The 22,645-nt window shown below is 41.3% G+C and overlaps 1 protein-coding gene across 2 annotated transcripts in view; it reads right to left on the bottom strand.

The window, feature by feature from the left end:
* LOC122781191 (phosphatidylinositol 3-kinase regulatory subunit alpha-like) overlaps positions 1-22,645 on the bottom strand; it is a 93,660-nt gene that overhangs the window by 5,562 nt on the left and 65,453 nt on the right. For both annotated transcript variants that reach the window (XM_044044748.1, XM_044044747.1), the window contains one exon: positions 8,922-9,017. In XM_044044748.1, coding sequence (XP_043900683.1) covers positions 8,922-9,017 — 96 coding nt within the window. The remainder of the gene's footprint in view (positions 1-8,921; positions 9,018-22,645) is intronic.

Below are 22,645 nucleotides of genomic sequence, written 5' to 3'. Positions count from 1 at the left end.
CTGACTGACTTTTCTTTTCATGGATTCTAAGATGTAGGTGAAGACATGAACCCAGCTCAGTCTGCTTGTAATTTATTTCTGCTCTGAAGACACTCAAGAACCAATCACAGACCGCCTGCTGTGCTAGGGGAGGGCTCAAGAGGATGACGACAGAGAATCTACATCGAGCAGCTTCTGTATACGTCCAACATGGCGGCCGTAGAAGATCAGCTGTCTTTTGATTCCACTTCCATTCTAAGCGACTGGCTCCACAGCGATAGAAGTCATTAGACGCCATTACCAGATAGCCATCACTGCAACTACAACTAGCACATTTGTTTTCGGGCATCCGGATCACTGGTTTGATTGGTGGTAAGTTCTAGAATGAGAACTCACTCTCATAAGCAGAGGCCATTGGGACTGTCTGATTGCTGTTCCCTGCAAATCATCATTAATAAAGACTCTTCAAACCTGGAAACTTTGGGTCCACATTTGTATTCACTTACCTGACAGTGTAACCAGTGCACGCATGCATGCCGCTGTGTGATTTAGTGGTGAACAGCTGATATCATGTGTTCCTCTGTGCCTCACATATCAACACCTTCATCGTTGAAATACATCTCAGCGTTTGGAACACAAGCATGCACCATCATACTATGGTCTTGGAAGGACTTGAGTCATTTGAATTCAGAACCAGCCAGCTGCTAGCGAGCTAACCCAACAGGCACTCCTGGCAGACACACACACACACACACACACACATATGTGTAAAAGGTGACAGCAGGAGACAGCACGGGGGTAATACTGACTCCTTCTCTGGCATTAGCTGTTCAGACAGCGGGCCGTGTTTGAAGAGGACCAGACACATTGACGAGCGCGCTCACCACAGGGCCTTAGCCACTGAAAACCAGCTGCAAACATCTGTGACTGCGTCTGCTGTGTGCTCGGTGGATGATGGGGAGGCTCGATATGCCATTGAACAAGAATCCACACAAGTGTTCATCTCCTCTCCTCACAGTTGAGCTCATTAGATGAACTGATGAAAGACAGATTTCTCACCACTTCTGTCGCATTTAGCATGCAATGACACAAAGGGTGGGCCACACAGTGGGGTAGTGGCTAGCACTGTTGCCTTACAGCAAAAAGACCTGAGTTCATGACCCAGTCTGACCGAGGGCCTTTCTGTATGGAGTTTGCATGTTCTCCCAATGTGTGCAAGAGCTTGAGAGTGAATGGTTGTTCATCTCTGTCCATGGTGTATCCCGCCTTTTGCCTTACGTCAGCTGGGATTGGCTCCAGCCCCCTGTGACCCTCATGTGGAGGATGAATGGGTTCATTTAATTATTTTATTACATGTTCCTTTTTCAAAAATTACCCCTTTTCATTCTGCCTAGTAAATATATAGTGTATATATATATATATACCTACAAACATACAGACACAATTCCCTTCCTGATATCTTGGCTGATTTCTTTTGACTTTCCCATGATGTTACACAAAGAAGCAGTGTGTTTCAGGTGTGTCTTAAAATACATGCACAGGTGTGTCTCTAATTAACTCAAATGTTGTCATTAAACCTATCGAAAGCTTCCAAAGACATGACATCTTCATTTGGGCTTTCCCAAATTGTTTAAAGGCATAATAATCTTAGTGTATGTAAACTTCTGACTTTGAAGAAAGTAATAAAAAATTGTCTAAAAAAATCCTTCTCTCATTATTCTGGCATTTAGCAAATAGAAATAATTTTGGTAATCATAACAGACCTAAAACAGGAAAAGTGATTGTTTGATTTAATGTTAGACAGTGAGAAAAAAAGCATATGTGTCTTTTTATATAGTGTATGTAAACTTCTGGTTTCAACTGTATATATATATTTATTTATATAAAAAAGTGAGAAGAGCCTATTTGAACTCTCACGACCTGACCTCTGGATTGTGACCACGAGGTCATGGTTTCCACTTGAATGCAGCACTAGATGGTTAATCTCTGGATTTACCTCCTAAGAAAGCCTTCCCCTCTCACTGGACTAGACTCCTGTTGACAAATGCAAGTGTGTGTGTGTGTGAACACCAAGTCAAGTCAACTTTATTTCTTAAGCACGTTTAAAAGCAACTAAGGGTTGATCAAAGTAAACGGTACAACAACAAGGTCCAAGAGATAGAACAGTAACAGATGCTGGGAGCAGGTTTAGTTTAAATCAGGGTGAATCATTCCAGAGTTTTACAGAAAAGACTACATTTCTAACCACTGACTAAAATGTTCATTTACAGTCAATAACAATTAATTAAATAATGAATTATAAGGCAGAGAAGGGCTGCTATCATGCAAATGTCATAGGAGGTTCAAAAACTAAATAAATAACATAATGTATGTTATGATTTGGCGCTATACAAATAAAATTAAATTGAATAGAATTTTCAATTAAGTAAATACAATTGCTTTGAAGCAGATGAAAGTATTCAAAGTACAAGCTCTCTGTGTGTGTGTGTGTGTGTGTGTGTATTGTATGCTGGTTTGGGCACTGCAGTGCTCTGCATGTGTCTGTGCTCTTTTGTATTCAGGTGTTAGAATGCTGATGTGTATTGATCGTCTGTATGAGGTATCGGTGTATCTGGCCCTCTAAAGTGCTCAAATCAATTCTAATATCACAGAGTGCCAACAGAGAGCTGCGGGAACTGACAGAGCAAACTGCATCACCACCAGAGGAGCTGCAGAGCTTCAGAGAAGACCTCACACTTCATTACACAAACATCTAAATAATGTTCTGTTTACTTTATCAATGTAACTCCACTTGTGTAATCAGGGGGGTTATATCTCTTTTATAAACAGCCTATTACAAGCACAATTTCTCATGTGCTGATGGATTAAGTGTCTCTAAAGGCCGAGGTCTACGGTGGCCTGGAAGTGTAAACCAGTATTACAAAACTTGAAACAAATTTAGGGAGAGGAAAAAATGGAAATGGCTGTGGTATTTCAGAAAGATGGAGGAACATAAGGTGACTTATAAGAGTGGAGGAAGATGCTTACAGGTCGATTATATGCATGAGACTGCGAGGTGATGCAGGGGAGAATGAGGCGAGGCAGCATCGTCTGCAGGATGACTTTGGAAATGAAGAAGAGGAAGCGAGTGAAGGCGGAGACAAGGATTAAAACTTGGAAGCTGACAAAGGACAAATGTTGTGCAGAGTTCAGGAAGGACTTGCATAGTGTCGTGAGGGCTGTGTGTGTGTGTTATTGTGTGTGTAGTTATCTTTACAATCACATTATGGGGAAGTTAGTCAAATGATTAGAATTTAAGGTGAAGACATTGGTTAGGATCAGGCCAGTAGTAGTTCTGCGTAAGGTCAGAGTTAGTCTCCTGGAAATGACGTCAACGTCATGTCCTCTGAAGTCATGGAAACTGAGTTTTGTGTGTGTGTGTGTGTGTGTGTGTCTTGGATGGGCAGTGATGGATGGCTGACAATCTGCTGCATGCTGAAGGGGGTCATAAAAATAACCTCTCTTTGTCTGACCACAACTGATCACAGACCGCCACACACACACACAGACCCTGGCTGACCCTGCTGGTCAGTTAAGGTCAAGGCTGGAGAAGGAACTTGGTCTGTACATCTGGCTACATGGACAACTGGACAGTGGGGGTTTAGTGTGTGTGTGTGTGTGTGTGTGAGACATAAACAGAACGATTTCCAAGATAAGTCACATGAATGATCTTATAATGACCTTTAACAATATGCAGAGAAAAAAAAACACTGAATTGCATAACCTGGGGCTGCAGCTTATATTCATTACTTTTCATGATTGAGTTGTTTGGTCTATAAAATGCAGAAAATTAGATTTTATTATTATGCAAAATAGACTCACGACATACGATATTAAGATAAGTGTATTGTAATTCATTAGATTACCCACAATCCCCTGGTAGAGTTCACTGTTCACCAAGAGAAAAACATAGTGACACGTCTTAATGATATGTTAAAGACAAATTCTAGTTATATATATCATGGTTATCATGGTTTTAAGCCACACCTCTTTTTTCCAGGGTTTTATCTAAATGTATATTAGAAACCAATATCTATCTGTCACTAATGTCTTCTTTTAAGGTCCAGATGGACAGTGAGTGGTCAGTTAGAGTCTGCCAGCTGGCCTTTGTCATCACCATCACCATCACCTCGGTTTGTGTTGTGTGTGTGTGTGTGTGTGTGTGTAGAATGCAGATTAAATAATTAAAATAAATGACTCAGAGATCGAGGGAGGGTGACAGAGCAGAGGGTAGGAGTGTGACATGAAACAGATAAATCTCCTTTGCCTCTTTCAGATTCTTCATTTCAGAGATTCAATGCTCCCATGTTACCGACACTAGAAGTACACTGGATGTGATGCTGTGATGCTGTGATACTGTGATGCTGTGATGCTGTGATACTGTGATGTTGTGATGCTGTGATACTGTGATGCTGTGATGCTATGATACTGTGATGCTAAGGATACTGTGATGCTGTGAAGCTGTGATACTGTGATGTTGTGATGCTGTGATACTGTGATGCTGTGATGTGATGTTGTGATACTGTGATGTGATGCTGTGATGCTGTGATGTTGTGATGCTGTGATACTGTGATGCTGTGATGCTATGATACTGTGATGCTGTGATACTGTGATGCTATGATGCTGTGATGCTATGATGCTGTGAAGCTGTGATACTGTGATGTTGTGATGCTGTGATACTGTGATGCTGTGATGCTGTGATGCTATGATGCTGTGAAGCTGTGATACTGTGATGTTGTGATGCTGTGATACTGTGATGCTGTGATGCTGTGATGCAATGATACTGTGATGTTGTGATGCTGTGATGCTGTGATACTGTGATGCTGTGATGCTGTGATGCTATGATGCTGTTTATCATGTATAATAAGATCATAGAATATTTGTCATATTTCTAATGGCTGGTTACACTCAGAGAAATATGCATTTCACTTGCATATGTAATTCCCACGCTACAAACGAAAAAGCCAAACATTTCCAAATTGATTTCAATGTTCTTGTTTTAAGAGAAACATCAGGCGATGGGGTTAGCAAATAAATGCTTGGCTCAAATGTTTAAAACTAGCTTGTAAATAGTCACTTTCAGACTGTGACGTAAATTAAAACTAGAACAAACTGGCATAACAAAAGCTCTTCAAGAAGGAGAGCAGACCACAGAGGACATGAAATCAAATCTCGTTCCCTGGTTGGGAACCATTGTTCTGTTAAAGCTTTAAATAAGCTGCAATATTTTAAGACAAAATAAGTTGGAACGTGTTTATTTATTGATTAATTATTATTATTATTATTATTATTTTTGTCTTAAAAGGGAATTATTATTTTCCTTTTTAAGCCAAAAATAAATACTTCTTGAAAATGTTTTTTTTACATTACATCCATTTGGGTTATACCATTTTTCATCATCGTTCTTTTTGATTTTTTTAGTCAAACGTGAATGAAACAATTGACATTTATGTAAACGTGTAATAAATCCAATGCGTTCCATTGATTTTCACCCTATGTCAGCTGGGATTGGGACCAGCGATCATGTGCAGGACAAAGCAGTAGAAGATGAGTGAGTGAGTGAGTGAGTGTCCAAACCCAATCTCATTCATTTTGACTGGATGAATCATGGTCGTGTCACAGCTGGAGCCACATTTCAAACATGTCCAAACATTTTCACTTGTTTTCACAATTAACCAGTTTATTCTGATTCTAAAGAATTAGATTCAATAAAACTTTGTAACTAATGTAATTGAAATATAATTGAAAACATGTGAATACTTCATAATTAAGTATGTGTATGGCTAGGTAGTAATCAGTATCAGTATCAGTAGATACTCAGTGGATAGTGCTGGGTGGAAAACTACGTTTTTGTTTGTGATATACATTTTCTGTGTATGAAAAATGGAACATGGCACAGACAAACACTGTTTTGGGGGGGCCCTTTTCACTGCTGCACCACCTGAAGAGGTGACCTGGTTGGTACTTGATAGACCTGAGTCTCTTTGAAATCACTAAGTTCTGTGTTTAAACAGAAAGACACAATTAAACAAATGCACACTGTCTGATTACTCATTAATGTAGTCAATAGAAGAAAAGCAAACTTTTTATCACCATAAATCTAGATTAACAAATTTAAAATGTGAGATTAATTACTGAATTTTTCTGTCTATCTACTTATAACTTATTACTTGGTGGGTTTATCAAAGTTGTTTTCACCCAAATGGGAGATTATTTTTCTTAGAACAAGAACATTTTAATCCATTTAAGCATATTTGGTGAAACATTTACCTAAAGCTTCAAACACCCTTTGACTTCACAGGAGAACACACTCATGCTCTTCAAGTGACCGCTTCCCAAATCACAAGCTCAATTCCAATGGGCTTAACCTCACGTGACCTCCACAAAATCCTGACTCCATGAATAAGTAACGCCAAAAAAACAGCTGTCGAGTGAGAGAGAGAGAGACAGTGAGAAAGAGAGAGACAGAGAGAGAGAGAGAGAATACATAATTGAGGAGGTTTTCAGTTAGAGATCATGTCGAGCAGCTCAGCCGAGTAATAGTTTAAAAAGAGTTTGCAAGGAAGCGTGTGTGTGAGTGTGTGTGTGTTCTTCCACCCATGTGTCCGTCCGTCTGTCTGTCTGTCTGTCTGTCTGGACTCTCGAGTGTCCACACTCACACCACCCATGCAAAGCACAAAACTCTGAATGTCAAGGGAGGATTCATGAAAGCTGAATAAGAGTGTTTTAAAAGCTAGAGAGGGCGGAGTTTGATGGCAGGTGAGAGGTCAAATGTGCTGCTAACTACCTGGTTATTGTTGTTGTTGTTGTTTATCCTTTTCGTCTGTCTGTCTTTGTCTTTGAGCACCTGCCAAAGGGACTACAGATGCAAACGAGCTAGCTGCTAACTTCTGCTAACCTGTGCATTGTCCCTTTTTAAATATATAAATAAAGAAATAAATAAAATCCTCTCACCTTTTTCGTTCTTTCCAAATCAGAGACTTTGTTAAAAAGAATTTTCCCCACTAACCGGCCCCCGTGGATCCCTGACAGACACTCTGCTGGCTGTAGACCCCAAACAAAAGAAATGCATTTCAGGGTTGGAACACTTCCTTCGGTCGACTACTTTAGAACCTCTTCATTTGATTGGGACCACATGGGAGCATGACCTGTCAGTGGTGTTGACGGATCAGCAATGGACCTCATCTTTAACACTGCTCCATATCTCCTCTATGTGTGGCCTGAGTCAACGTAAAGTCCTCCACAGGATTCAGTTCACCAATGCAAAGCTGGCCAGGTTTGCATTGGTTGGAGCCATAGTTGGAGCCGATGGTCAAACTATTTCCCCTAACCCAGTATCAGCTATTTTGGGCTCCACGTCTCTGTCCTGGCTTTCTCAACGCTGCTGGCTCTCCGGCTGATTCTGCTTGAATGGAAGCTTTCCCGCCCTCCATCATGTAAGAAGTTCTTTACAATCTGAAACTTGAAAAACTCCCCTGACCCTGACTGATCTCTGGATGTGGAGGCGGGACAAACTCCTGTCCTTTTGATCTTATTTTGATTTATTTACTTATTCATTCATTCATTTGTTTATCTTTTCCAATAGTTTCCACATATTTAGTTTTATTTTAATTATTATTATTATTATTTGTTGTTATTTACTTATTCATTTATATTTTTATTAGGTATGTGTGTGTGTGTGTGTGTGTGTGTGTGTGTGTGCTTGTCCTAGTCCTGACCTGAAGTGGGTGGTTTGTGGGCGGGTAGATGTGGATGGTTCTAACTGTTTTATACCATTGTTTTCACATTTTGTAAAATCTGAATAAAAAGAGTTGAAAAAAATCAGTTGAATTGATTTAACTTTAAATCAGTTCTCCACAAACTAAATAACATAAAATAAATAAATGAAAAAATAAATAAAATAACACAACTTATAGAATTTATATTAAATACATAAAACCAACCAAAATCATTTTCACTGAATGCAGATCTCTTGTTTTGTCTCTTCATGGAGTTTAATTAATCGGTCTTCGTTGGTCAGCTGACGTCTTTTTCATCGTACTACTCATGGACTAAACTCCAACTAAAACCTTCCTACTTTAAGTGCTAAGTTTTTGTGATTAAAGTTCTCTTTCTGAGCTCCTTCCACCAAAGAGAAACAAGCATTTCTAACATGACAGATGACCCGAGCCGATCCATCCATAGTATTTTTATTGCATTTATTTGTCAAGTCTCTTTTTTTGCAGTGCAGGCTGATGAAACAGAGACCTTTCCCCTGAAGGTTCAGCACATGTAAAAACATCTGCTTGGTCACAACTATTCAGTCATGTGTCACAAGACAATAGATGCACAGCCAAAATTGCCCCATAGGGAACTGAAACTGCACTAGATACACCACTCATGGCTGTGTCTACAACACTGAATAGACTATGAAAAGTGTGATTTAGAGATTATGTCCCTCTGTATCCCATGACTTATGTTATGCTGGAAGACTATGATGGAATTCACCTGACAAACAAAACCTCTTTACACTCAGATTAGATTTTGAGAGACTTTAACATAATTCAGGCTCCTATTGGACGATACCAGGTGTCAATCACCCACTATTTTATCATCCATCTTCCTCTAAATGGGAACATCAGTTACCCAATGAAGTTTTATACTTCAGAAAACATGAAATTAGCAAGTGAGACCATTATCTTTTTAGTAAAATGTTTATTGATACGTACAAACTACTTTTCCCATAGATTTTCATTCACACTGTCCCCTGGTGGCTATTCAGTATAGTCTTATTTCCTGTCGAGCAGCAACCAGCAGATCAAAAGACTGCATCCATATTTGCTGTATGGCCTATGGTTGTGTGTGTGGCCTGGCCCTGTAAAACAACATGTGTACAGCCTGTGTGGTAACACCACATACTGTACCTTCAGCAGTGTAGACCAGCTCACTGCAGACTGTGGCAGGGATGATGGGAGTGTCCAGGTCCACATCATACTGGTCCAGATCCACTGAGACTGGATCTGAGGGGACAAAAGGACAGAGACGGCAGCTGTTAGGACATTCAAGTTGTGATGTTTTCTGGTTCCTTGGTTCTGAGCATGAACGGGTTACCAAGCTTGGTTTTTCAGAAGACACTGAATCACAGGCCCTTAGACAGGGAGGGAGACGGAGAGAGAGGGGGGGAGAGAGAAGTGACTTTCATGTTGGGGAACAAAAGAGTCAAGTCACAAGTCTGACTAAAGAAAAGTGAATAACCTTCATATTCACTTTCAAACTGCCATTATGCAAGTGTGTCCCTGACTTGGGGGAAATGTCCTAATGGCCATTACATCAAAGTAGACCAACGCCTATAAGGAAGTGGACCATTATGTACAGGGGTGACAGTAGCTCAGTGGTAGAGCGAGATGCCTTTCAACTTGTGGGTTCAATTCCCAGGTCCGCCAGTCTACATGCCGCTGTGTCCTCGGGCAAGACACTTAACCCCACGTTGCTTGTGACGGCTGTGAACGAGCAGCTTTGAAAAGCAGCTTTGAGTGATCAAGAGTAGAAAAACACTACATAAATACAGAGCATTTACCATTCCAGCTTCGGCATGACGACATTATATAACAGCACACGGTTATAAACCTAAAACTCACACTCACAGTGGGAGTAGAACAGAGAGCGTTATGACGTCATTAATCACAAAGTTGAAGGTTGCATCCAGATATGCAGCTTCCTGGTTAGCAGTTAAAGGGGAAACTTAAAGGAAACTTGCAACGATTGTCGTGTTGATTAAAGTGAGTCCAACACACTGGTGCCATTTATATTTCAAGAGCTTTTCCAGCCAACATGGCCCTGTGAGGGAAAGTGAGTCATGTGACAGCTCCGGATGAAGGAATAACATTCGATACCTATGAAGTACAAACTGGTTTTTACCTGGAAAAAGTTGCACTTTGATGTTGATTTGAGTTGAAATACTGAAAAACGAACAGTTACATACTGACAACCGTGCAGTCAGTATGTTGCTGACTTGAGACCACAGAGTAGTGAAGGGAAAAACAACAATAAAACATGTAGAATAAAAGTAAACGTGGGATCCGCAGCGATGTGATTGGTCAGACTCTCTCATAATCACTTGTTTCTGGGAAAGGAGGACAGATGCTGAGATGTCCGACTTCCACAGATTTATCCACCGTGAGACAAAACAACAGATAACAGGCCGCTGTGTTTCTATGTGAGCGCTCCAGCAGCAGATTAGCAGAGGACAAATCACACTCTTCATGACCTCAACTTTCCTCTTTTACACTTTCTCCACTTTCTTTTGCTGTTATCCTTCATCCCCTCTGCTCCTCTTCTTCCTTCATGACCTTTCACCCATTTATCTTTTACGTCTTAAAACAATCACTCTATCTTCTTTTTATTTCCCCGTTCGACTCCATTGTTCTCCTTCTGTCCTCGTCTTCCTCCCTCACCCCCCCACTGCACCATATGCAGTGGACCGTCTAAAGTCAAAATGGCTGTTAAATCCCATTGATTTGCCCCTTTAACTAATGCCTGACTAAACTTAACCAATCACCACAGGCCAGTAAACCAGCAGGCTATTAATATCAATAGATGACCTCTTCACATCACCGTGCTGAGGCCTGTGTTATCGTGCAGCGATTCGTCTGGGGGATTCGATCACCGCAACATCCAGAGTGAGTACATTTGCTGTTGGAATGGGATCAAGAGCACAAAACAATTAGTTTCCTGAAGAGCAGCCTGCAATCTGTTCATTTGAGAGGTGGTATTTTTTATATTAGGGTGATTTGTGCTGGGGATAATAACGATCGTCGTGACGCCGTGAGATTAGATTTAGATTAGATTAGGTACAAACAACGGTGCAATCCTACAATAGCTAGTTCTAATGCCTGCTGTACATGAGCCATTTCATTTCTCCAGAGGAATTACACGGCGGCATGCATCTTTTTGTGCAAGGTCATTAACCCTCTGCCATAAATGACCACCCTTCAAATATAATCACAATCTCTCCTCTGCATGTGACCAAACTAAACCTTGACTCTTTATTTCCAAACTGTTCAACTTGAGCAGTCCCTGGAATATGCTCAAAGAAAATCTCATCTGAATCATCTTCAGCTTTGAGCTGGACGTGTCCAGCTGTCCAGGCTATTTCAGCTTTATATAGTCTCCAATATTTGAGTGATAAGTTTGCCACTTTATCATGTCAGTAGACCATTTCTTCTTCAGAGGTTTAGCTGTAGGTGACTGGACTTGTTTATGTTAAGAGACATTTTGACTTGTCATCCAAGAGGCTTCTTCAGTTCTGACAATAACTCATTGAGGATCCAAGAAACAATGTCAAGAGAATTGTTATGTGAACCATTACAGGTCGTTCACCCACTGACCCAGTTTCTGAGTCAAGGTGTGAAAGAGTTCACCCGTTCATCTCTGTGTGAGGGTTGATGAGGACAACATTGTCGGTGGCTGACAGTTTGTGTCCTCTGTTGAGTGTTGAGTGAGTGATGGTTCCTCCATCATAATGCAGATGGATTTCAAACCATGTGTCCGTCACATTCTCATCATCAAAAGATGTAAGATGACAGACGAGTCATATCCAGATGAACCGGCTCTTCTGTGCTGTGTGTAATCTATGAAGATGACTGAGATGAACTCCATGGACATGTTTCTCAACTGCTTCCACTCCCACACTAAATCCCACAAAGAATAAACAGAATGAAGGATTTGAAAAGTCACACAATAACACATTTATAACAACATACTGATCAGCAGTGGATCAACAACTCATGATTGACATCAGGGCATGAGATGAAGAAGGCAACACACAATAGGAAAGTTTGTTTAAAGTAATGAACACATTATATTCCCTAATGTCACCATCTGAAAAATCTGAACCATTCCTTGCAAGTTAGTTTTGAAGCTCTGCACAGATACTTTGTGTTTCATTAAAGCAGAAGATGTGTCCGCCTGCCACGAGTAAATTAAACGTACTAGGAGAGACACAGCAGAGACAGAGACATGACTGTCCATCTTTCCCACGCTAACTGCAAAATGGTGCAATTGTTCTTAAGAAATGCACATGATTTCTTTTGAGCCGTGAAGAATCAGATAAACACAGCATGGACACAAATGACTACTAGGGTTTTGCAAGAATTTCCCACAGAATCTCATCAAAATAATATTAAACTTGACTATTTTTAATGTTTGCTACCTGCAGGACAAAAGCAGGAGTGTAGTTGGTGAGTTGGTGGCGAACAGGTCCTTCAGCATGTGCTTGCATTATTTGTGTTAGTCTCAAGTGATATTAAAGGACATTACACAAGCTCTTCTGTTGTACTGTGAACTCCATCTGAGTCTGTTAGAGGAACCCAGCCTTCTGTCACGTGACGGGTCATCATAGTGTACGGACAGAGAAGAAGACGTATCCCTCAATGTTGAACAGAGCTGACACTGATAAGAATTATACGTTCTTGTACAGCATTCTTGGTGAAGACACTCATAGACACGATGTATTCCCTAACCCTTTACCCTGTGCAAGAAACATCTCTAGGATGCACTGGGACGCATCCTCAGTGATGTATCCTGGGATCATTGGGTGTTTCGGGTCTTGCAACATCATACACCCTCGCCCAGGCGACCCAGTCGGGGTTGATCAAGTCCTGACTTGCGTCCCAGTAGCAGTCCACGGATCAGCCCTCTTAATCCAAAGCCACCCTGTGGCCTTCTCTGCGGCTCCACTCGCGGATTGGATGGCCCTTTTCTTGGCTGCCCCTGTAACACCCAAACGGCTGAGGACTTTACAAAGTGAACGCCCAGCAAAGCCTCTGCAGCCGACTTCTATAGGCTCATAAAAGGTTCTCCAGCCTCTCGCCTTGCACTCCTCCACCAGTTCCTGGTACTTAGCACGTTTCCTCTCATTGGCTTCCTCAATACGAGCCTGCTCTGCCTGTCGCCACAGTGCCCACCAGAGCCTTTTGTCTCAGACGTGACTCTGCTGCCTCCAGTGCTTTCCCAGCCTTCCACTTCCTTCCTGTCCTCACCTCAATGCCAGCTGATGACACCTTGCAGTCCCTGGAGTCCCTGTACTGTAGGGCTTCTCTGGTGCGTACCACCATGAATTCTTCCGTGAGACACTGAAGGGTAGTTGCAGGATGTTACTCGTCCCGTACAGTGCAGTGCAGTGCTGGTGAGACTGCGTGGAAGGCCCAGCCACTTCCGAAGAAAGCCACTGATCGTCCTTTCTAGGGACTCAGCTACCCTAAACTTAACCATCAGAACAAAATTCCCAACCTTAACCTTTACCCTAAATCTTATTCTAACCCTAAAACCAAGTGTTAACACAAGTTGTAAGGTCAAGTAAAAAAATGTCTTCACAGTTAGATTGGACGGAAAATGTGTCTTTAAAAATGCCAACAGACAAGTTTACACGCACATAGACTGACAACAGAAACATCTGTCAGTCAAACATGTTGGTGAAGGTTTGATCTCATGTGTCACAGAAGATGGATCAGGAGACATTTGTGATGGATCACTTAGGACATATACTGTATGTAAACAACAATGGGGGCCTACCATAGGTGTGTGAGCCAACTCAACAGAGCTAAAGCCAGGTTCTGGTGATGGTTTCAGCCTCAGTCACTGGACTATCCATTCAATCCTCTCCCTCTTTCTCTGATTCTCTCAAAGTCTCCGTCTCCTGTCTCACGTGAACGTTTTCCCCACAAATCACTCTGCGACTTCATGAACTCAACGTGACCTAAATGCGGAGTCACATATAGTCGATAAGTCATAATTGATTATCACTCCACCTGTGTGTCTGGGTTGTGATGCATCGACAGGTTCAGGCTGATTTGTCTGAACAGCTTCAAATAGTCACTTGAACCACGGCGATCTTTCTTCTCTCTCTCACCACTGGTGATGAACGTGTGTTCAATTCCCCTCCACACTTGATTAGTCTGTCAGCTAATCAAGGCAGCGTCTAGTGTCAGGTTTAACTATAGATCTGTTGACACATGATGCATGAATGAAAGGATGGATTGATGGGTGGATGAACGAATGAATGAATGAATGGAGCGGATTGCTGCATCTTACAGGAGAATCGCCTTGCGGGGGGTGGTTGACTGACAAGGATGAGACTGGGTGTCAGAAGTGGGTGGATGTTTGTTTTTATTTCCTGTTTTGAAGGTCAAGTGAAGTCATTGTTTGTTCCTCTCTTAACACTGCACCTTCCACCTGTGAACAACACCAGGTGATCTCTCAGGATATGGGGAGCCAAATGCTAACGGTTAAATAGCATGGATCTATATGACAATACATATTTACATATAGAAACAGACTGACATAATAGATGTGAGTGTTCACGGCTGACAGAGACATCTCTTCAGAGGATCCAGTGATGATAAAATATCAAGAAAATATCATGAAATACAGACATTTAGATTACTTTTTTCTTTGATCAGATAAATCTATATTTATACATCCAGCAGGATCTATTTTCAAAAGAAAATAGTATTGATGCGTCCCCAGCAATATGAAACAAAATCAATTACTAATTATTAAAATGTTTTTAGTAAACATTCATTTCTGAAAGCTTCAATTTCTCTGATTTGGTATATGAGGGATCATGGAAATGCTACAAGACTGGAACACTGTAAAGAAACATGTGGGCAGAGAATGACCTGGAAGTCCCAAGGTCAGATTTGCAAATTGTGTTGGTTAAAATGCATTCAATAGAAACCTGGTTCTGCACCAAATTCTACTTGTTCATAGATTGTAGCACTTTATGAACCTTTTCTTTCCTCATAATGTTCACATTATTCCATCAGAGACTCACAAAAATGTCTGATTCTGCTATGTTAAAGGAAGTGAAGACTAACATGTCACCTCTCCACCAGAACCAGAACTCAGAAGTCAGACCTCAACTGTCAGTGAAGGAAACCTTTCAGTCCTGTCAGTGTGGACAACAATGATTGTGAAACGTCAACGTGAGCAGGTCAAGGCCTGTTTTCAGATTGTTGTCGATGCTTTAAGGACAGAACACTGATCGTGTCCTCAGTGTCTTGACGTACAGTGCAGTGCTGTGCGTTCCGTGTTTTTCTCTCAGCACTGTGTTTGTGCTGTGTGTGTGTGTGTGCCCTTGCAGCAGCATTCCATTAAGAATCTTATTACACGATAAAAGCGGTGTGATCATCGGCTCATCGGATCACCAGCGTTCGACAACGCTCTCATTCAGTCTGACAACACAGTCCAGGGATTCAGGGAAAAGTTGCCTCCAGCTAATTCAATAGTGATTACACTTAATCAGAAAGTTGGACGCGTTACAGCGGTGGAATTAGTTGTCGCAGGAACCGAGTACAACAGATTCATTTACATCTTTGAGGTAAGACGTACTATCAAGAGAGAAATCAACCAGCATTAGTGTCTCAAACGTCTGGGACTTGCTTACTCAGTGTATCTCCATTAGATCCAAGCTGACCGGGCATTATGAGGATGTAAATCACAGGGCTTTCTACAAGGACATGGAGTCGTCAGCCAGTGGGAGAAAGCAGCCATGTAGTAGCCAGTCATCTATCATGGACACTAATCGTATGAATGCTTTAGTCTACAGCGATTGTTTGTCCTTAGCGCTGAATCAGGATCATTTGTTTGATTACACAAAGAAGAGAAGCGTTGGGTTTGTGAGCAGTGAAGCTGCTACACATGAAGTAAAAAGTGATTGTAAAGACCACAGCTAAAATTCTGTGTGTGCATGTCCATGTAATCACTGACTAACATTTACATTGACAACAGCACAAGCAAATAAACCACAAACACTGATGTTAATCTAACTGATGTTAAAATGCATGTTACGGGTGTAAGAGCATTGGACTACAGTGGAAAGTGTTACACTATTTTTACAGAAACATGCTCTGATTTTCCACTATATAAATGGTACCTACTCAACGTGGGCGGAGTCATCACCGTTTTACACACGACACACACACAAACGAGTGACTATCGTGACTTGTAAAGCAGTTTAAAATTCTTATCAACCACACACATGCACACACAACATGAAAACAAGTGTAAGTGAATCTGCTGAGATGTTTACGTGAGTCATCTTTTTTTTGATCAAGCTGATTTTAATACCTTAGAATTCCTTATATTTGCACAAACACTAATCCGCGATGGTGAATTTCACTTCTGTATTGAACATAATGAGAAGAGGATGAATGGATGAATTGTTCATATTATTGTTCATCTTGTTGCTCAGTTGGGATTTTATGCTAATGAAAAAAGTAAGACAAAGTTAGATATCTGTTCTTAAAATGTCTTAATTATTCTCGTGCAAAATGCACTTCCCAAGATTCATTTCCTTTTCAGGCAAAACATAAGAAAGGGTTTAAAGGAATGGGTTTAAAAAGGCAAAAAGTGTATTAACCATTACTTTTGTGACAAAAACAAAATAAAGTAGCTGAGATCACTGAACAAACATTAAATATACAATAATACACCATTACAGACATTGTAAGTGCGGTCGATGAAATACTGCTGCTTTAAGCTTTAATGTACTTTTGAATGGACGTGCAGATACTTGTGTTTTACGCATGTTTCCGCTCATGCAGGGTGTTTGATGACTTGTGCATATTTGCCAGGAACAGCTGTGTGCTTTGTATAAAAAGACCGTAAGGGCCATGTTTTCTTGCATGTTTTTGCCCTTTGATTTAGTCTTAATTGAAGATGGAGAATCAAAGGTATAAAGTGTTCCAGTGTGTTTTTGGGGACTGAACTCATTTCCAGTGCATTTGACAGCCAAACTCAGTCTGTGCACGATGGAGGAAAATAAACGTACATGTATCAGCTCAAGTTTTACTACAGACCGTATAAAGAAGTCAAAGTATATAAAGTCAGTGAGGAAGTCGGTCTATCAGCTCTCTTTTGATAGACAGGAATGCACAAAAACAGCACAGCAATAATCCTGCGGCGCGAATGACACTGTGTGATGTGAACATCTGTGTCTGGTGTGACTGCAGAATAACAATGACAATGACACTGACACTGCATGGGATGCATCAAGATACATAACAATAATAATAGTTTTATTATGTAATCATAGCAATTTGAAATGTAATTCAAACTGAATTGTTGAGCTTCCTGTCCCTATCAACAACTATCTTTGGAAAATGTTTCTGCTACTGCTATTATGATTACTATGATTATGATTCTTATCATTATTATTATTATTGTTGTTATTGTTATCATTATTATCATTATTATGTAACCTTGGTCATTTTTACTCGCTAATTCTGTTTGTTGTTAAGTGGATTTTGACTCCACTCATAACAGCCTAAATTAGATTAGATTTGACTTTATTGATTCATGGGGAATTTCACTTGCTACAATACAGTCAGTCAGTCATCATCTAACCGCTTTATCCTCCACACACGGGGAGAACATGCAAACTCCATGCAGAAAGGCCCTTGTTCCAACCGGGGCTCGAACCCGGGTCTTCTCGTTGCAAGGCGAGAGTGCTAACCACTACACCACCGTGTGGCCCTGCTACAATACAGTGTATTAAAAATAAATCAGTCATATCAAATATACTAAAATAGAAATACAATTGAAGTACTAGAAATAATAATAATATATAGTATAAAAATGATTAGAAATACTACAAAATATAAAATAAATAAATAAGAATTTGACACAATACAGCTTACAATTAAGGTTTTTTTTATTAAGAGAGTCGAAATTGTATCAAAACACTTTGTGATCACAGTTTTGTACGATGATTATTTTACAGCCTGAGACGTGGTTTAAACTTTATTACAAACAAAAGACAAAGAGACATGTCATCATAGCAGAGAAAGGAAGGTTATGATACAACACAATATAAAAATCACACAAACATAATATAATGCAAATGCAGCCTCACTTTAAATGATGACAAAGCTCAAAGCAGTTAAAACCAGCTCAATGTTACAATACAACCCTCATCTGAGGGGGTAAATTCATTATTCATCCATCCATCTTCTACTGCTTTCGCCTCCACATGAGGGGCAGAGTCACACCATGGACACTCTCCACTCTCACACTCACCTGTGGTCAATTTAGAGTGTGACTTCATATGATAAGATAAGATAGTCCTTCATTTGTCCCACAATGGGGACATTTACATTGTTACAGCAGCAAAGACAGATAATAAATACATGCATTACCAATAAAAAAATAATAACACTAAGACTATATAAAAAAATAAGAGTTAAAATAGAATGTACATGATGGACGATTTGCATCATCCTGCAGTGAGGACATTTACAAGTATGCTTAGTGAATTTAAAAAGTTGTGTTTTTTTTTCATTTCATTTACTCTCATAGTTGCTCAAAGTATGGATATAAAAATGGAATATAAATATGGAAAAATAAACCAGACAAATGTATATTATAAGGTGTGTGTGTGTGTGTTCACTGCAGGATAAGCTTTCCACTTTCTAGACTGAACACGCTTAAATATTGCACACGTGTTGGTGTGTGTAGGAGTTTGCTGGTGCAGTGTGTGTGTGTGAGTATGAAAGAGGATAACATGCCTTGTGTTAGTAAACCTGCTCACCTCTCCCGTCTCCACATCTGTCCTTGAGTTGAGCAACAAGAAGAGAATAAAACGCAGAGCGAAAGAGGGGGAGGCGTCAACGCTCTCGGCTCGCGGCGGCACAAAGAGGAAAGGAGAGGAAAGCTCAACGCGACTCAGACCGACGAGAGAAAGGAAGTTCTTATAATAATAGTTGAGAAAGAATAAGCTTTTTAAATATCAGATATCACACACGGATGTCGTTTATTGGCCTTATGGATTCCAAACAGCCGACACAGAGCGTCAAAGTTTGGTCAGAGTGCAAGAATCTCAGGTGGGGTGGAGTGGCTCAGTGGTTAAGACCCTACCTTGTGTACCAAAGACATCATGGTCGCAAGTTCGATTCCACCCCTGGCTAATTGTACTTGATTCCATTGTAAGTCACTTTGGATAAAAGCGTCTGCTAAATGACATGTAATGTAATGTAATGTGTGCCGAGTCAGCAGTTTCTGTAACCACCCAGCAAACAACACACAGACGAAACACAACATTACAAATAAATCCTTATATAATATCAAATCAATACTTATGTAAGGCTGGGTGACATTGATGACAAATAATATCTCAATATTTTTAGTCTATGTCCTTATATAAGCGATATTATGTGGATATAAACACAGTCAATACACTGTAAATACAATATAATCTACTGTTTATGATCTGTATGATCTTAAAATACACTTATTATCACCTTTTATTCTTGGTGTCATACATGTCAGAGGATGTCCTCATAATATAAACCCAGGTGTCCTCGCGGTGTCAAAACGTCACGGGTAATAAATCGTGACCCTACGCCGCGTTTCTGTTGGCGGACATTAACCTAGTACCATAGACAGATTAGTAATAATCTAATCTGAATTAAGACAGATCAGTAATAATCTGTCTATAACAAAATAATGTCGCACGCGCGGTGAAGTCGACAGAAAGTGCAGATGTTACAGATGAGGCTGCGTGACGAAACGACTGCATCCGAGACGATGACAGAAGAACGAGTGAAGTCAACTCTATGGGACTATTTTCATCATTCAAGACGAAGGATCAGCCATCTGCAAAACACGCTGCCTACTTCTAACATGTTTCACGTGTCATTAAAATATTCCTTGGTCTTTCATGAAATATCTATTTAAAAATAAGCAGTGATCAATTTGGCTTATAAACATTTTGACATCATAGTGTGTGCATTTGGACTATCTGGGTATCTCATAGGACTACTGGAATTAAGCTAAGTATCACTTCTGTAGGTCTTTCTTATTTGGTTGCTATTTCATTAATTGCTACTTTATCTAACTGTGTTGCTTGACTTTAGTGACTTTTGACTTGTCTGTGTAGTTAAGGTGAAAGTTGTTTAAGATATTTTGTCTGCTAGGTCAAAGACAAAGTTGTTATTGTTGCTGTTTTGACCTAGTTTCTATTGAGCCATCACCATCACCAGGTGAGAAGTTTCACTGGCTACAGGGGAGTGGCCAACACAGCTGTAACCAATCAGCCTCTAATCAGCTTCACTGAAGTGTCATTGGCTAGAGGGAGTGGCCACTCAGCTGCAATTAATCAGCACCTAATCAGGTGTCTTTTAAAAAGCAGCACTTACTTTGAAGCGGCAGCTTCAGCGGCAGACTCTTCAGACGAAGACTCAGGAAGACAAAGACAAAGGAGTCTAAACCGGAGTCAAGACTCAGGAAGACAAAGACAAAGGAGTCTAAACCGGAGTCAAGACTCAGGAAGACAAAGACAAAGGAGTCTAAACCGGAGTCTAACAAGGAGGCTAATGAGGCTAAGTACCTGTACCTACAAGTGTTTTTCTACTTTTCACATATGTGTGTTTTCTCCATTCCTGTTCATGTCTCTTCTCATAGATATTACAAACCTCACAATCACTCACAGCATCACCGTAACCTTTCCTCACTTATCTATCCCACCCGCTCCACACACATCCAACACCTTGTTGCAGGGGGCCTGTGGAACTGCCAGTCAGCTACCCGCAAGACTGAGTTCATCTCTGGCTTTGCTACTGAGCAATGTCTGGACTTCCTTGCTCTCACAGAGACTTGGATAACACCCTCCAACACAGCCACCCCTGCGGCTCTCTCCTCTGCCCACTCCTTCTCCCACACACCCAGATCCACTGGAAGAGGTGGCGGGACAGGTCTGCTTATCAACCCCAACTGGACTTTCACTCTTTTCCCACTGCCTCACTTCTCTTCACAGTCGTTTGAATTTCATGCTGTAACTATAACTCACCCAGTAAAACTCATCATTGTTGTCATCTACCGTCCACCAGGCCCATTGGGACACTTCTTGGAGGAACTAGATGTCCTCCTCTCAAACATCCCTGAAAATGGTCCACCACTTGTTCTTCTTGGTGACTTCAACATCCAGTCAGAGAAGTCATCTGATCTACTTCTACTTCTTTCATCTCTTTCTCTCTCACTTGCTCCTTCTCCACCAACTCACAGAGCTGGCAACCACCTTGACCTCATCTTCACCAGAAACTGCTCCACCTCCGACCTCAAGGTAACCCCACTTCATGTCTCTGATCATTTCTTCATTTCCTACTCTCTCCCACTCTCCCAATCTGATGATCTCATCTCATCAGATATTGCACTTGTCCGTCGCAACATTCTCTCTCTCTCCCTCCTCTCTCTCCTCAACTGTTCTATCAGCACTTCCTTCAGCTGACTCCTTCTCCCTCATGCATCCCAACTCTGCCACAGACACCTTCCTCTCTACTCTGTCCTCCTCTCTTGACTCTCTCTGTCCTCTTACTTCCCGGCGGGTTCGTAAGTCCTCCCCAGCCCCGTGGTTGTCGGACTCAGTGCGTGCTGAGAGAGCCACGATACGGGCAGCAGAAAGAAAATGGAGGAAATCAAAACACCCTGATGACCTGCTTTCCTATCACTCTCTTCTCTCCACCTTCACTGCCTCTATCTCTGCAGCCAAACAATCTTTCTATCAGACTAAAATTCAATCCTCTTTCTCTAACCCCAAAAAACTTTTCTCTATCTTCTCTAACCTCCTTGATCCCCCCACCCCCCCTCCTCCTTCCTCCCTTCTACCAATTCACTTTGTCAACTACTTCACAAAAAAGGTAGATGACATTCGCTCTTCTTTCTCAACCCCACCTCCTGATCTCACCACTCTACCAACCACACATTCAGCTCCTTCTCTATCCTCTTTCTCCCCGCTATCTCAGGATCAAGTTCTTTCCCTAATAACCTCTGCCCGCCCCACCTCCTGCCCCCTTGACCCTATCCCCTCTCACCTTCTTCAGTCAATTGCTTCTGATCTTCTTCCTTTCCTCACCCACCTCATTAACACATCTCTATCATCTGGTTGCTTTCCGGACTCTCTTAAAGAGGCCAGAGTGACCCCCCTCCTTAAAAAACCCACCCTTGACCCGTCTGAAGTAAATAACTACAGACCTGTCTCTCTTCTTCCTTTTCTCTCCAAAACTCTGGAGCGCGCTATCTTTAATCAACTCTCCTACTACCTTCACCGGAACAACCTTCTTGATCCTCTTAAGTCTGGTTTTAAAGCAGGTCACTTAACCGAAACTGTACTTCTTGCTGTCACTGAGCAACTCCACACTGCCAGGGCTGCCTCTCTCTCCTCTGTGCTCATCCTCTTGGACCTTTCTGCAGCGTTTGACACAGTTAACCACCAGATCCTTACTTCCTCCCTTCAAGAACTAGGTGTCTCAGGCTCTGCACTTACCCTACTCTCGTCCTATCTTCAAAACCGAACATACAGAGTAACCTGGAGAGGATCCGTGTCGGAACCCTGTCCTCTAGCTACTGGGGTCCCTCAGGGTTCTGTCTTGGGCCCTCTCCTCTTCTCTCTATACACCAACTCTCTTGGTTCGGTTATTCGCTCTCATGGTTTTTCCTATCACAGCTACGCCGATGACACCCAACTCATTCTCTCTTTTCCCAGCTCCGACACACAGGTAGCAGAACGGATCACCGCTTGTCTGACTGACATCTCTCAGTGGATGTCTGACCATCACCTGAAACTCAATCTCGACAAGACTGAGTTTCTTTTTCT

Source organism: Solea senegalensis, linkage group LG14 (genome assembly GCF_019176455.1).
Source record: "Solea senegalensis isolate Sse05_10M linkage group LG14, IFAPA_SoseM_1, whole genome shotgun sequence".
In the NCBI taxonomy this organism is placed as follows: Eukaryota; Metazoa; Chordata; class Actinopteri; order Pleuronectiformes; family Soleidae; genus Solea; species Solea senegalensis.
The sequence above is the reverse complement of the archived record's forward strand: the minus strand, read 5'-3'. Positions and strand labels throughout refer to the sequence as shown.